The sequence below is a fragment of the Crocodylus porosus genome, unplaced genomic scaffold (assembly GCF_001723895.1).
Source record: "Crocodylus porosus isolate Cpor-Errol unplaced genomic scaffold, CroPor_comp1, whole genome shotgun sequence".
NCBI classification, from domain to species: Eukaryota; Metazoa; Chordata; order Crocodylia; family Crocodylidae; genus Crocodylus; species Crocodylus porosus.
In genome coordinates, this window is record NW_017728935.1 from 5,814,533 (window position 1) to 5,829,944 (window position 15,412).

General features: G+C 56.1%; 2 protein-coding genes across 2 annotated transcripts in view; both read left to right on the forward strand.

Moving 5' to 3' along the window:
• Nucleotides 1–9,051, forward strand: part of AP4B1 (adaptor related protein complex 4 beta 1 subunit) — a 9,292-nt gene extending 241 nt beyond the window's left edge. The window contains exons 2-10 of the mRNA XM_019546800.1: nucleotides 35–259; nucleotides 865–995; nucleotides 1,833–1,980; nucleotides 2,817–3,313; nucleotides 4,025–4,108; nucleotides 5,449–5,552; nucleotides 5,974–6,181; nucleotides 6,583–6,885; nucleotides 7,087–9,051. Of these exons, the coding sequence (XP_019402345.1) occupies nucleotides 35–259; nucleotides 865–995; nucleotides 1,833–1,980; nucleotides 2,817–3,313; nucleotides 4,025–4,108; nucleotides 5,449–5,552; nucleotides 5,974–6,181; nucleotides 6,583–6,885; nucleotides 7,087–7,514 (2,128 nt within the window). The 3' untranslated portion in view covers nucleotides 7,515–9,051. The remainder of the gene's footprint in view (nucleotides 1–34; nucleotides 260–864; nucleotides 996–1,832; nucleotides 1,981–2,816; nucleotides 3,314–4,024; nucleotides 4,109–5,448; nucleotides 5,553–5,973; nucleotides 6,182–6,582; nucleotides 6,886–7,086) is intronic.
• Nucleotides 9,052–9,142: 91 nt separating this feature from the next.
• BCL2L15 (BCL2 like 15) lies at nucleotides 9,143–14,651 on the forward strand. Its single transcript, XM_019546804.1, has 4 exons — nucleotides 9,143–10,668; nucleotides 12,260–12,387; nucleotides 13,087–13,296; nucleotides 13,824–14,651. Exons 1-4 carry the CDS (start codon nucleotides 10,536–10,538, stop codon nucleotides 13,842–13,844), a joined length of 492 nt encoding a protein of 163 aa, XP_019402349.1. The 5' UTR covers nucleotides 9,143–10,535; the 3' UTR covers nucleotides 13,845–14,651.
• The last annotated feature ends 761 nt before the right edge of the window (nucleotides 14,652–15,412 follow it).

Consider the following 15,412-nt stretch of genomic DNA (forward strand, 5'->3'; position numbering starts at 1 on the left):
GGGGCGCTGCGGGCTGACCCCCCGTGTCCCGCAGGCTGATGTCGCGCGGCGCGGACGTGTCGCCGCTGTTCCCGGAGCTGCTGCGCGCCCGCGCGGCCGCCGACCCGGCGCAGAAGCGTCTGGCGCAGCTGTACGTGGGCGCCCACGCGCAGGGGCAGCCCGAGCTCGCGCTGCTGGCCGTCAACACGCTGCGCACCGACTGCGCGCACCCCAGCCCCCTGCTGCGCGGCCTGGCGCTGCGCGGACTCTGCGGACTCAGGTGCGCGGGGCGTGTTCACGCGCGTGTGTGCTCACGCCTCCCCACGGCCGTGTGCACGTGTGCGCACCTGCCCCCGCGTGTGCGTGTGGGTGCTTGTCCTTGTGCGTGCCCCCCGGGGGTGTGCGTGTTCATGTGTCCTTGAGTGTGCGTCGGTATGTATGTCCTCATGCATGCCCCCAGGTGCGCGCGTGCGTGTGTTCATACGTGTCCTTGAGTGTGCGTGGATGTGTGCCCCCAGGTGTGTGCCATGTTCACACGTGTCCTTGAGTGCGCATGGGTGTGTGCATGTGCTCCTGCCTGCCCTGGGCGTACGCATGTTCACGCATGTCCCCGAGCACACGTGTGCGTGCCTACGTGTGCTCCAGGTAACGCAGCACCTGTGTGCAGGGGTGGGCGCGCTCTGCGCACGTGGCTGCTCAAGACGGAGGGAGCGCGCGCGGGGCTGGGCGATGAGGCGCCGGCTGCAGACGGGTGCCGTGAGCTGCAGGGGCATCCTCCGCCGGGCGCCCCGAGAGCAGCCCCGGCCCTGCCGCGCCAGCAGGCTCACGTGCCGCAGTGCCCCGGAGCGGCTTGCCGGATCCAGGGTGTTGTGCGTTGGTCCCCAGGGTGCCCGGCATACAGGAGTACATCCGGCAGCCCCTTCTGAACGGCCTGCGGGACAAAGCGTCCTACGTGCGCAGGGTAGCGGTTCTCGGCTGCGCGAAGATGCAGAGCCTCCAAGGGGACTCTGAAGTGGGTAAGCCTGGAGGGTTTCCCTGTTTGCTTGTTTCAACTCCCCGTTTGTTTGCATGTTTTTTCTTGGCTGTGTTGTCTTTTTCTGACAAAGACCCCAACAGCTTAAAATTGCATAACAAAATAACCTAAAACTGGGAGAGTCACAAGAGAGCAAAACTTGAAAGGGAGCTAGACTGTTGAGCTAAAACAGTTCCTGGACAACACCACAGTCCAGCTTTGTTTGGTAAACACCCACGCAAGTAGGAAGCTCTTACCGCACTTATGAAGCTCTCAGACTCGCTCGAGTGCTCGTGGTGATACGTGATCATTGGATGCGCTGGGCAGGGAGAGTGGCACTTAGTCCATTAGGAATGTGCAGCCTGTTCACGTACCTTGGACAAGGAGTCGGGGCCTCCCATCTGGCCTGTGTTTTGACCTTAGATCCCAGGAGGGACAGGCAAGCTATCTGTGAACCAAAGGCAAATTCTTAAAGGGTTTTTCTTCTCAGGCCTTTCCTGCAGCTGAGGTTGGCAGAGCGAGTTTCCTTGAAGGAACGGTCCTTTCATGTTTTTTTCTTTACTAGCCTGGAGCTCTTCTCCTCTGCCTTCCTCTGTGTTATGTCTGACCTGCTGCCTCTGGCACCTGATGAGCTCTGTGATCTGCCTCTGTGGTGGTGGGCTCGATAGGCCGAGGCTGCGTCATATATAGATGCTAGTAGAAAGCCGGATGGGGTTGCAAATGTTGTTATTCTCCGTTCCCGAGCCCTTTGTTATGGCCCTTCTGTCTGAGGACTGTGGCTAATCACCCAAATGGACCCAGTGGTTGGGTCTCCACTGTCCTCACTGTGGCTTCCTTGCAGATGGTGCGCTGGTGAACGAACTGTACAGTTTGCTTCGTGACCCAGATCCCATCGTAGTGGTGAACTGCCTGCGGGCCCTGGAGGAGATTCTGAGGCAGGAGGGAGGAGTCGTCATCAACAAGCCCATCGCCCATCACCTCCTCAACAGGTTTGTTCTCCCTCAGACTTGTGCAGAGCTGGGAGCCTCACCCTAGTGGGATCTTCTTGCGTTTGCTTCATGAGAGAACAGGTGCACCCTGTTCCTGTCAGCTCGGGGAGGTTCGGTGTGGGAGATAGCTGGGAGCAGCGGCACATGGGTGCACGTTCTAGAAGGGACCAGGGTAAGCTGAAGCTAAGGTCACACATGAAATCTGAAACCATGGCCTGCCATGCTAGTGACACAGGGAACCTTTGGCTCGCAAAGTCCAGGAAAAATTTGTGACCAACTGTTGGTCATTATAAGTCGTACTAGAGAGCAGCATTTTTTTATAGGAAGCTTCTGTTTTCCTTGACAGCACACAGGCTGCATCTCTGAGACGTCCTGCATTCTAACCTGTCTGTCTCATTTACATCTCCATGCACGTAAGGTGGTGCAGGTCATATCCGCTGCCTGAAGGAATTTGCTTATCCTCACACAGGACTTCAGGCCTGGAGTCCTAGTTGCAAAACTAGCAGTGGAAAGAGAGAGTGGCATCTCTTCCCTGTTGTGCTGCTCTGGGACCCCATCGAGGTTTCTTTCTGGCACATTGCTGGGGGGAAGGAACAAATAAACAGGGAGGGAGGGAGTTCATCTGCGACCTGTGTAAGTTAGTTAGCTCCTTTTGAGAGACAAACTTAGTATCTTCTGCAGTTCTGGCACCTGAACTGGAACTGAAACCGTCCCAGAAGCAGTGGTTGCAGCCCCTCTGCTGTCCTGGGGTGACCCTCATTTCATTGCATGACTTCACATGATTCTGTGCTGCCCTCATCTGCCACAGGCTGCTTACTGTGCTCTTTCCTTGGCAGAATGGCTGACCTAGACCAGTGGGGGCAGAGTGAGGTGCTGGCCTTTCTTCTGCGCTACAGGCCCCGGAGCGATGAGGAGCTCTTCAACATCCTCAACTTGCTGGATGGGTATCTCAAGAGCAGCAGTCCCAGCGTTGTGATGGCAGCCACCAAGCTCTTCCTGGTGCTGGCCAGCGAGTACCCGCACGTGCAGACGGACGTGTTGGTGAGGGTGAAGGGGCCACTGTTGGCTGCCTGCACTTCCGAGAGCCGGGAGCTCTGCTTCACTGCCCTGTGTCACGTGCGGCAGATTCTCGGAAGCCTCCCTGGTCACTTCAGCACCCATTACAAGAAGTTCTTCTGTTCCTACTCGGAGCCCCACTATATCAAGTGCCAGAAGATGGAGGTGTTGTGTGAACTGGTGAACGATGAGAACGTGCAGCAGGTGCTGGAGGAGCTGAAGGGCTACTGCACCGATGTGTCTGTTGAACTTGCCCAAGGGGCCATCTTTGCCATAGGTGAGAGTCCTCTTTTGTCTCTGGAGCAGCTGAGACCTCGCTCAAGTCTCTCAGAAAGATGGGTCGCCTTTAGCTGAGGTGAGCCTGGGCCAGCACCAAATGAGTGCTCTGTGCTGGAGCTCTGTCCAAGCACTGAACCCAGAATGAGCCAGATCTCCCAGAAACGTGGGCACGGTCCTCAGCACATGCTGTGTGGAGCCTTTCTGAACGGGGGGCGCCCCTGGAATGCCTGCGTGCCTTTCCCCACCCTGGGAAGCTGGGCAGGGCTTGGGGACCTTGGAAGGTGTGTGGTCGATGGACTGTATTAGCAACCCCAAAGTACTTGATTCCCAGTCAGTTGGCATGGTGGCCTTGTGGGCTTCTCTTTTACTGTCTGGTTCTTCTGGATGGTGCTGTGGGGCAGAGGTGAGGGTGGGTTGCAGGGACCCTGTTTTTGCATTTGAAGGTTTTAAGGTAAAATGCCTTCAGGACAACAAAGGGGAAGCTTCCCTTTTCCATCCCTGTCTTTTCTCTCAGCTGTTCTGAACAGACGTGCAGGGTTCTCCCAGAGCGTTTTTTTAGCCCAAGTGAGGACTAGAGCCTGCTGACTAATGTCAGGCACAAGTACATTCAGAACCAAAAGTGTTTTGCTTGAGAGGAAGCTTGTAACCTGAGCACTGGGGGCTGTGTCTCTGATCAGAGCTTGGCTTGTTCCCTGTGGCGCTTTTCCAGGCAGCATTGCCAGGACGTACACGGGACAGTGCGTGGGGATTCTGACGGAGCTGCTGGGCCTCAAGCAGGAGCACATCGCTTCAGGTAACTCCTGGCTGCTGGTTGTGTCAAGGGGATTGCCAGCCCCCCCCCACCTTCAGGAAATGGCTCCGCCTCTAGGCTGGGCTTTGGGAAAGCCCCGTCCTGCTGGCCACAGCTTGCTGAGGTTTCACACAGAATAGGTGTCCCTAGAGATTTCCTTGTTCAAAGGGTGGGGGCAGGGATGGCTTCATAACTTCTCCCTCCTTAGATAGGTGCCTTGAGAGTCGCGGGGACAGGTCGTGGCTGCTCCCATGGTGTGATGTGGACTAAGCCTTTGGGCCATCCCCTGCTGACTCAGACGGAAAGCAGATGCAAAGAGGCATATTAGAAAGGTTAGAAGGTTTTGTCAACATGCCGGCCCATGTTTCATCATTGGTGCCAAGATGAACACGGGCCGGCAGTGTGGGGACGCGGTCAGGAAGGCCATCCGCACCTTGTCGTGCATCCACAGATGCATCTCGAGCAGGTCCAGGGAGGTGATCCCCCCCCTCTATGCGGCACTGGTCAGGCCGCAGCTGGAGGACTGCGTCCAGCTCTGGGCGCCGCACTTCAGGAGGGATGTGGACAACATGGAGAGGGTCCAGAGGAGGCCGCTCGCATGATCAGAGGGCAGCAGGGCAGGCCCTACGAGGAGAGACTGTGGGACCCGAACCTGTTCAGCCTCCAGAAGAGCAGGCTGAGGGGGGATCTAATGGCCTGTTACAAACTAGTCAGGGGGACCAGCAGGCACTGGGGGAGTCCCTGTTCCCCCGAGCACTGCCAGGGGTGACCAGGAATAATGGTCACAAGCTGGCAGAGGGTAGGTTTAGGCTGGACACCAGGAGGTGCGACTTCATGGTCAGGGCGGCTAGGATCTGGAACCAACTTCCAAGCAAAGTGGTGCCGCCTCCTACCCTAGGGTCTTTAAGACGAGGCTAGACAATCACCTTGCTGGGGTCATTTGACCCCAGTAGTGTGTCCTGCCACGGCAGGGGGTCAAACTTGATGATCTGCTCAGGTCCCTTCCGACCCTACTAACTATGAAACTATGACCTTGACATACTCTCATTGGCCCTTCTGGTCTCAGCTCTTAGAGATAGTATAAGCTCCCTGAGCCCGACCGTACTTCATCAGATGCCTCAGCAAATGCGAGCGCTGCAGCCCTGTGTATTCTGGGTCTTGACATGGCACAGCCTGTGCCACCAGGCTTTAAAGAAAAGTGCTCCACATCCCCAGAGGGAGCGGTGTGGTGGCTTTCTCCACCCCAGCCTGGCTGGTGTTGAGGCTGCCCAGCCTCCCAGGGGGTTGGTTTCTTGCTGATGCTTAAGCTGCGGGGAGATGCTGAGCATGCTGTTCCATTGCAGCTGTGGTGCAGGCTTTCCGGGACCTGGTGTGGCTGTGTCCCCAGTGCACAGAGGCTGTATGCCAAGCTCTGCCCAGTTGTGAGGAGATCATTCAGGACAGCGAGGTAGGCTGGCTCTCACACAGTCCGGATCGGCCCATGGGCTGGGTAGAAATTGGGGGCCTAGCTGATCCCTCAGTACTTTTGCCACTGGTTGGTTTGAGGACGGTTAGAGTGTACTGTGTGCACTGGCCATTACACAGTGATAAACAGAGCCTGTGTGTGCCTGGCTGGGCTGGGTGCAGAACTGTTTGAGGGAGTGAGCAGTGTAGGGACGTGCTGTTTGGCATGGGACCAGGCAGTGCAACTGGGGGATGGGCTGGGCTTCAGCTGACTCAGGAAGGACCCTGCCAGACTGTGGGCAGCTGCTGCCAGGCCATTCATCGGGCATTAGGTTGCCAGCTCTGCAAGGTGGTTCCCATCCCCCCCGATACCTGTGTGGGGTGGCTCAACCCTGAGTGCTCTGTGGCGGTGCTTGGCTTTGCAGGGCAAGCAGGCACTGGTCTGGCTGCTGGGGGTGCACGGGGAGAAGGTTCCCAATGCTCCCTACGTGCTGGAGGACTTTGTGGAGAATGTGAAATCAGAGACGTTTCCAGCGGTGAAGATGGAGCTGCTGACGTCGCTGGTGCGGCTCTTCCTGTCCCGACCTGCTGAGTGCCAGGACATGCTGGGGAGGCTGCTCTACTACTGTATAGGTGGGCACGTCTTGCAACAGCTCTCCCATATGCTGCCTGCCTGGAGAGGTCCTGGGGAGAACCTGCGTGGGTATAGCAGCAACAGTAAGAATTGGGTGGCAGTGACCCCCACCCAAAGAGCTGGACCGGGATTAAAACGAGGGCTGGCTGTCTCCTGGTAGATTATCAAGTGTAGAAGTTTCCCTTCTGCCTCTTCTCCTCTTATTCATCACCTTTCTATGCCTGTTGCTGTCAGCCCCCATGAGTGGGTGACCCTGTCTGCAGATGGCAACTGAGGGGGGTTCATCAAAGGGCAGTGACATGTTTCCTCTGATAGTGACGCAGTTGGCTCATCTGTCGAGGCCCAGAGCATTTTCTGTGAGCCTTGGTGCCCCCTGCGATCGTGTCTTTCTTGTCCCTAGAGGAGGAGACAGACATGGCCGTGCGGGACCGTGGCCTGTTCTACTATCGTCTCTTACAAGCTGGGGTGGAAGAGGTGAAACGGGTGTTGTGCAGCCCCAAGTCTGATCCCTCCCTGGGGCTGCTGGAGGATCAGGCTGAGCGGTCTGTGAACACGTGGGCCTCGGACTTCAACACGCTGGCACCCGTCTACGGCAAGGCACGTTGGGCAGTCATCACAGCTGATTGGGCAGCACAGCCTCGCTGTGCCAGGTCTCCCTCTGCCGTCCCCTCGGCCTCTAGAGCAGTGACGGCAAGTTCGTCAGGTAAGCTGCCTTTTCGGTTGCATGTCTGCTGTGCTTTACCCCCGGGGAGATCCTAGGGCTCTGGCTGGGCACCAGGCTGTGGGGACACTGGAGGTGGTACGACTTTAGGGCTCTGTGTCTGGTGGGCCCCTTGGACACTCCTGGTCGTGCTGGAAGCAGTGCTGCCTGTACCATTCCTCACCCATGCCTGTTTCATTTCAGAGCCACTGATTTCGGAGGGCAATAAGGAAGTGTTTGAGGTCCATCCCGACTCTGGCAGCCTCACCTTAATCCCCTACGCACACCTGTCTGCGGAGCAGTTTGAGAAGACCTGGCTGAGTCTGCATGTGAGCTGCAAGCAGGCCCTGCCCTGGCATGGAGCTGCTCACCCTGACACCCTACAGACCGCACTGCAGGTTGTCCACATCCAGACAATTGCTATGAGCAAGGTTGGTGCCCAGCCATGGAAAGCCTATCTCAGTGCCCAGGATGATGCTGGCTGTCTTTTCCTTGTGGAGCTGTTGCATGAGACGGAGAATTCGGAGATGCAAGTTCTGGTGAAGCAGAGCGAGGCAAGGGCAGAGGCACTACAGAGCTTCCTGGTGGTGCTGAGAACTGTGATGGGGACAGTGCTAGGGCTGAGGTCCTGACTGCAGTCAGCTCGCCCAGCAGGCCTGCTTGGGGCCCACAAATGCTTCTGCTAAGCTGCCTGCCAGAGCCCTGGACCGCCCTGGTGCAGCTGCCGGTGGAAGCGGAATGTGCCCGGGCGCCAGCACGCGATGGGAGCGCAGTTCGTCTTTTCAGGGGCTGCTTAGTCATAATGGATGAATAGGTCACGGGAAACCTCCAGCAGGGTTGCCAGCTGCCCTGAGCCTGGGGCCCATGGATCGTCAGCCTGGGATTCTGTGTGGAGGTCACAAGGGAGAGAGATGGAGATGGGAGGTTCAGAGGCGGGAAGAGGAAGGGGTGAGTGACCAGCTGAAAGCACTTCTGAGGGTTTGACGGAGCTCCTGTCGCATTAAGGGTTGCAGAGCTCAGCAAGGGCAGGCTGGCTTCTTGCTGGGAGCCTCGCCTGGCGCTTGAGTTCCACCTGAAGAGATCCAGCCTCTGTCTGACAGGACTTGGTCCTGCGGGGGGTTGGGAGCTCTGCTTTGCAGATCTGCCGAGGGCAGAGGAGCGCTCGTCTTTTTAGAACTGCCAGCCTCGCTTCCAGCTTCTGCCACATTTCCCACTGAAACGTGCTCCTGCAGAGCAGAAGTTGGCCTCTCCACAAATTCTCACCTCACCTCTTAGATACTCGGGCAGAGGGCATGAGGGCAGAACTCGAGAATTACGTATGGGCATGGACAGACGAACAGCTGAAGCCCTTGAAAATTAGTGCTGGCAGCTGTTTAGTGCCGTGTTTGTTCAGACTCTCCAGTCTGTTCTGCTCTTAAGTGGAAGCTAAATTGTAGCAGCACTAAACCTGGTTCGCTCTGGTTTAAAGTTACAGTGGTACAGCTGCTATGCCAGCGCAGCAGAGAGACATTGATTCAGCTGATACCTGCTTCTGAGAGGTAGCCCTCCCTCCCTGTTGAGGTGGTTTAGAATTACGCTTGTCCACAACCCACATGAGGCTAGACGTGAATGAACGTGTCATATGCTGCATCTCTGCCCGACCAGATCAGTGGGCTCGATGACTGCAGCGCTAAAACCAACCTCTGCTGTTGACGTGGGTAATTTTTTGCTAAGGGGACGTGGACTGCTTCAGCTGAACGTTACAGTCACCTGCTATGGTACGAGGACTGTTTGGTGCGCAGCTGCACTGGCTTGTACTCATCCTGTTTTCCCATGATGTCCAGTAAACAATCTCTTCAACAAGGCAATTGTCATCTGCCCAGTTAATGCTTCTGTCATTGGTCATTGTGTTGTTCCCCTGCTGCTTTTCTTTTATTCTGTGGAGGGCAGGATGTCAGGTCTGTGCATTTCTCATGGTCATGCATCACCTCTCACATCAGGCTTGGGTGTATTCTTGCTTTTTGGTCTGTTTATTTTATTCTTTTTCTTCTGTGGATTCTTACTGGCTGGCTCTCCTGTTGCGCAGTTACTTCTCAGGTTCCTTGCAGGTGGGGTTTGATCTGTCTCTATCCTTGAGTGATTATGTCTTTGTTATAGTTTAAGAAAATTAGAATAAATTATTCATAGCTATCTCAGGGTCTGGCTTTCTCTTTCACTGCCTCCCTCATTCGTTTTTTACTCCCTGCTTGTTTAATGATCTCGAGGACTGAGATCACATCGTTAACATGATCTCCTAATTGTCAAATGTGACGGCGGCTGGAATTATGTTATGTGCCTTCATTGGTGGAAAGTACTGAAGTTAATGATTCAGTACAGAGCGTGTTTTTGCAGGGCTGCTTCGAGCAGGTGTTCTGAACAGGTTGGAGACTGAGCCCCAGGGATCCTAGTGAGACTCAGCCCGGGCTGGGTCCTGCACTGCGAGGAAAGCAACTGCCTCCTTGTAGAAAATAAAAATCCTTACTGCTGGTGAAGTGGCTGCTCTTCCCACCTCAGTGACCGCCTTCCTGGGTCTTGGGAACAGCAAAGAATACAGCTTGCTCTGAAGTCGTCTGTGACCGTCCACAGTCACCAGGCACTGAACAGGTCGAGACACCAGAGTGAATCTTGGGCACGGCTGCCTGCAGTGGGACGCATGTAGGCTGAAGCTGTGCAAGAAGCTGACTGTTCATGCATTTCTAAAGACACCCTCTGAAGCAGGCTCTGCTCGTGTGAGCCTTGCTCTGGACTTGCCATTTCAGTTCTGTTGTGTAATGTAGCAGGTGAGCTGGCCCCATGGCTAGGATCTGTATTAACTTTCAGGTCTTCACTGTTACATCTGGTTCTCCCTCTGACCAAGCAAATCAGTCAGAGCTGCTCAGAATACAGGGCTCATGTGCAGCATAAACAGGGACCCCTCAGAGAACGGCAAAACCCCAAGCACCGATTGCAGGTCAGATCCTTGTGTCTTTCAGCTCAAGGCTCTTGCATGGGCCCAGTCCACACAGTTCAGTTCCCTGAAAGGCAGTTGAAACGATAGGATGGCAGCAGGCTGTCACAAGCCACAGCAGGTGAGCCCAGGCTGGAATTGCAAGCATGCTAGCTGTGGTTGGGTGTAGCCATCCGTTGCAGAAAGGTTCCCTTATCACCGGCCTGCACAGCGCTCTGAGCATGCGCCAAGCTCCTGGCTCTTGCAGGGAGATTTTGAGCATGTTTGCTTTACATAATTATTTGCAAAAAAGAAAAGAGCTCAGGTGTCCTGGCAGTGGTTCAGGGTGACCTTTAGTCACAGCCCAGTTTAAGTCCGTGACTCACCCAGCAGGGCTTTGCTGGCAGCAGAAGTGGACTTTGACTTCTGGAAAGGCGTTGTGCAGGAGACTTGAGGCATGCAGTTAGCACGCAGCAAGCCTGCCACACCCAGGGGAATGCAGCAGTTTCGCCATCACCTTTCCCTGCTCTGGGAGGAATCAGCTTCTCCCACACTTGCTCTGCGGAGGCCAGTAGAGGCAGGGAGCTGGCCAAGAAGGAAGGAAGCTCCTCAAGTTCTGCATACGTTCACTGACAGGAAGAGGAGTAGCTGCTGGAGTCATCTGACTTCTTCGTGAGCTTCAACTTGTCCGGCAGAGAGGTGTGCTGAAATGAAGAGATCCAGTACCTTCGAGGAGCAAACGGAGTGTGTTGTAGAGGCACTGCTTTCTGACCTCCTGGGGGGAAAGGAGGAGGTTGCATGGCGCAGCCTGGAGACAGATTCTACAATTCGGGCAGAGTCAGGTAAGTTTGCCTGGGCCCTAGCTTTAGGTGGGAGGGAGGGACCTGCTTTGGTCAATGTGGGGTGGGAGCCCCGGGGCACTTCGCAGGACAGCGATACAGCTTGGCCTGCCAGGTCTTGAGTGGTGGCATGGTCTGTGCCCTGGCTCGTATGACCTACTGTAGCCCTGGCGAAGCAGATCAGGCCCAGGGCGCTGCTGGAGCTGGTGTGAGCAGGGGTAGCTGTGAGCAGCTGCAGGGTTTGCATCTCAAAGGCGACTCGAGCATCGGGCCCCAAGGGGAAGCCTCCCGCCTCCTGCTGCCTGTTTCCCCCCGTGAATCAAGACACATGGGTCTCGTTCCATTGACTCAAGTTGCATGGAAACGGCCCTTGAACAGCCACAGCTCAGATGGGCTTTTGCTGAGTCCGTGGCGTTTGTGCGGGGTCTAAACCCAAACACGAGGGAGCTTTGCACTGCAAAGCATCGAACTACTCTGGTTCTGATGCGAGACCAGAGGGGCCGATGGGGCCTGTGCGTGCGTGAGATGGCTGTCGACTCCACGCCTAGGTAGTGCCATCAGATAAGGCTGTCCACTGCTTCCTGGTACAGACCTAGTCTTCAGGTGCCAACAGCTTCGGCGTTTGGGGCACTTTCCAGTGCTTGGTGCCTGCCGGGGCTGAAGCTTTAACAATTTCCACGAAAACTGATTCAGCGCTTTCTTGAGATGTTTCACTTAGGGTAAAGGAAGTGCTGGAACTTCTGGCCACGATGATTCCGTGACCACGGGTTTTGCTGGGGAGAAGTACTCCTCGGCCCCTCTGAAGAATTGCCCAATCAGGCCCAGCTGTAAATCTTTGAAAAAAATCACAGTTTGCTCAGCAGAGACTAAGAGCTCAGCAGCTTGATTCTCTCTGCCCCAAGCACACAGCATCCTGGGAATGCCAGGGATTTGGGTAGGACTTTGCTCATGGCCTATGGCCAACGAGATCAAGGTGGGAGAAGGCAGCAGGACTCTCCTGCTTTCTTGCTTTCCTGGCCAGTTGCTTGGCGGTGTGGCAGAAGAGGGAGCCTCCTGACTGAAATGGAGGGATGATGAGCCAGGCCTCGGGGATGCTAAGGGTGGACTGGGGTGAGCTCCTGGAGAGGGCAGTCGAACTTGGACTGGACATGAAGCTGTAGGAGGTAGGAAACCACCTTTCCAAGACCCACCCAAAGGGCCTGAGATACGGGGTCTGGTTGGTGGATGGAAATGTGGAGAGTTTATGACTACTAGAGGGTAATCCCACCTCCCCCACCCTGCACCTGGAAATGAGCCCAAGAGTCCGAGTCTCACTTCTTCAGCTCTCAGGAAATAGCTGTGAGGCTCGCTGGCAACCTGCGTGTCCTGCCACCACCTTGTACCTGACCCATGTTGCTGCTTCCAGTGATGCCACTAACTGACACCAGCTGCCTGTGCAGTGGGTCTGTGGCAGAAGCCCCGCTGATGGTTGTCCTGGATGGACCTTGGTGGGGGGAGGGAGGTTTTTCCCCCCTAAATCCAGATGATTAGGAGCACCAGCGTGTGGCCTGCGTGCTGCATCATCCCTCTTGCTTTCTGCTTCCCCTCGTAACAGCACTAGGAGGTTCCAGCGAGTTTGACGCGGTGGTGATTGCCAGCCGCCTGCGGATGCTGGGGGACATGTGCAACCAGGATCTGGAGGGACCGGCTCAGCAGGTCATCACCGACATGACGAGCGGAAAGGTAACACAGAGCTCTAATGCACTCCTGGCGGGGACCTCCTGCCTCTCCTCTGGCCCCACCCTGAGGCTTCCTCACGAGGACAGAAGTCCTACTGGGGGGCAGTGGTCATGGGACACGTGGCTTGAGCTACTGGCCCCTAGTAGGAGCTGCAGGGGTCAGGGCCAGGCTGCTGGTACCTGCTGCCAGAGGGTGGCAGTCCAGCTGTGTGAAGCAGTCTGTGTGAGCAGCTGGAGGCGACTGACAGAGGCTCCAGGCTGAGAAGTGCTGTGAGGGCCCTGCTGGATCCCCTGGCATCACCATGTGGCTGGTTCCTCCTTGCCTGCCTTGTGGCTCCCTTCCTAGGGGCTGTGTTTAACCCCCAGCAGGCCTCTAGGCCTCCACTCCCAACGGAGGGGGCAGTGTGGGAGAGGCTCTGCTTCTCGGGCGATGTTGCTCATGCCAGTGTGAGGCTGCATGGTGCTCTAGCTCCAGTGACCTAGAAACTGGCCCTCCCAACCCTGTGCCCTGCTTGCCTGCTCTGTACGCTACTGCAGCTCTGCATGAACGCCTCCCCCACGTCCAGGTGGGCCCTGCCTGGAGACCTAGCACTGTTCACAGATCTACTGAGCTGGGGGGGTACAGGGTGAAGTAAGCCAGGCCCCAGGGGCCCTGTGTGCCTTAGGCCAGCCTGCATTTAAATGGTGGATTTGGTACCTACAGGTGGAGGCATTTCAAGCTGCAGTGGAATCTCTCAGCAGGAGCTGGAGCAGCCAGAACCCTGAGCTGGGCTACGAGAGAGCTTTGCTGAGTGTCTCTGTGAAGCTGGGCATGTACGTCGCCCAGAAAATCCCAGCTGTGAAGGAGCAGCTGGTGGAGCTGATTAACGGGAACCGCCGAGTGAGAGGCTACATCCAGAACCAGGGCGGATGGGTGAGTGCTGAGTTCCCGAGAGCTGAGGGCTCTGCTCCTTCACTAGGCTCCTCTGGCCACAGCCTGAGGGGAGCAGACTCCAACAGCACCGTTCATTGGCACTCCCAGAGGGGAGCCGAGCCCCGGCCCTTGGTGCCGTGCAGTTCTGCAACGTGCTGTTCTGGTTGTGCCTCTTGGATTGGGCAGTGGCACTGCTAACCCCACCTATGCAGTCCCGCTAGCGTCCCTGCAGCGAGGCTGTGCGCAGCATCTCACTGCCGTGGGTGCTGCTGCTTCTATCTTGGATAAGGCCCCAAGGAATAAACTAACTGTTAAAGGATCTTTCCAGCTCCTGCGTGTGCGCTGCACCACAAGCACCTGTCCCCCGTGGGCCAGGCCAGTCTTACCTCGTTTTGCAGCTCAAGTGATGCCATGTCTTGGCTCGGACCAGAGGTGGCTCAGCATGCAGGACACGGGCCGGGAGTGCTGCCTGCCTCCCTTCCCATCACCTTCTGCCTCACTCTTCATTGTTTCTTTTATTCTTGTAGGAGAACTTGGAAACCTCGTAAAACTGACAAGAAAAGCCACACGGCATCCAGAGATGTGCCACCCATGCCCAGACGCCAGCACTTTTCAGAAAGAAATGACTCTTCCTTGCCATCAGGCCTACAGCCTCTGGTTTTCCCTCCCCACCCCTGAAGATGGAGTACCTGCTCTGTGATTACATGTGTTATGGCTGTCCTCCGTGCCAACTGGGGCTCCTGTTCCCATGTGCAATCCCTTTATTCACAAGTAACTTTAGGGTGGGTTCAGATCTCTGTGTTAGACCTTGCCAGAGACACCTGGTTTTGCTGAAACAAGCTCCTAAGGAGTCAGTGCATCTTAAGTGACCCTGCAGCTTGCGGGCAACAATTTGGGGTGCTGTGCTGCATCTGCCTGTGGTGTGAGCAGTCAGCAGTGCCAGAGGGGCTGCGTCCTTTTCTGGGCTTTGTGGGGAGTGGCCTTGAACCAAGTCGCCCCACCCCAGACCATGCTGGAAGAGCTGCACAGACACGGGTTCCTCCCTGGCCCCAGCCTTCTCTTCCCAGAGAAGTCTACCATGCCTCTCTGAGTGGGGTTCTTCCCGAACACCTCTGTTAGGGTCCTTGCCCTTGCCCTGATGCCCACCTGCGATTGTGGGGGTGGTGGCAGCCTGAATGTCTGCATAAAAAACCTGTCAGACTGATTTGTGAGCATGAAGACAGTCCAAGCCCTCTGCGTCTTTGTCCTCCCACCCTGTGAATCATGCTGTCCCTGGCTTGTGAGTTGCTGTGTCTCCCAGCCCATCTCTTCACTTGGAGTCCATGGGTAATAAATTATTAAATGCCTGATTCTAACCTGGATCTGGGTCTTGTGTGTCCCTGGGAGTGGGAACCTCTCCTGAGTGTGGGCTTAGCTGAGCGGGGAGCCGTCTGCTTGTTGGCTTTGCTGGGCCAGTTGCTTTTATTACTCTTGCAGCCTGTTACAGAGGAACGGCTAGTGTGCAAAGTGGGATGTCCACAGCCTGCAAAACCAACCCGCCCTTGATTGCTGAGAAGGAAGGAGCACAAACCTGCTCCAGTGCCAGTGTTTGCATTTCTCTCGTCTGAGACAACGGACTGGGTCCTGCTCCTGTTAAGGGTGTGTCTGCAGCAAAGGCTTGGTGCAGCAGCAGCCGGGTTTCAGGCTGTGCAAGAGACGTCCTCTGGAGACACGGTCCTTGTGCTTGTGTTTCTGTTGCTCGGTGTCTGCAGCGTTTACACATGGGCATGATTTGGAATGGATAGCAGGGTCTCTCACAGTGGGGTGCAAGGCGCCTGGTGCCACGCGGAGGGGTCAAGAAAGGGCATCTGTTCTGCACTGGCTGCGTGATAAACTACAGAAGGGGAAGTGCATCCAGGGACTCTGTAATTCTGCTTCTCTTCTGTGAGTCTGTTGCTAACCCTGGGACCTTGCCGGGGCTTTCCTTTGCTCGGGGTGTTTGATCTGAGCTGTCCACTGTTGGCACGGTATTTGAGTCACCAGCAGCTTTTGGGAATTCTACTCCTCTCAGATTCATAGATTCATAGATGCTAGGGTCGGAAGGGACCTCAATGGATCATCGAGTCCGACCCCCTGC

Excerpts from the sequence above, each read along its gene's own strand:
- BCL2L15 (XM_019546804.1), top strand. The coding sequence starts at position 10,536 with ATGAAGAGATCCAGTACCTTCGAGGAGCAAACGGAGTGTGTTGTAGAG. Across the intron at positions 10,669-12,259 it reads TACAATTCGGGCAGAGTCAG|CACTAGGAGGTTCCAGCGAG; the intron begins GTAAGTTTGCCT and ends CCCTCGTAACAG. Across the intron at positions 12,388-13,086 it reads CCGACATGACGAGCGGAAAG|GTGGAGGCATTTCAAGCTGC; the intron begins GTAACACAGAGC and ends TGGTACCTACAG.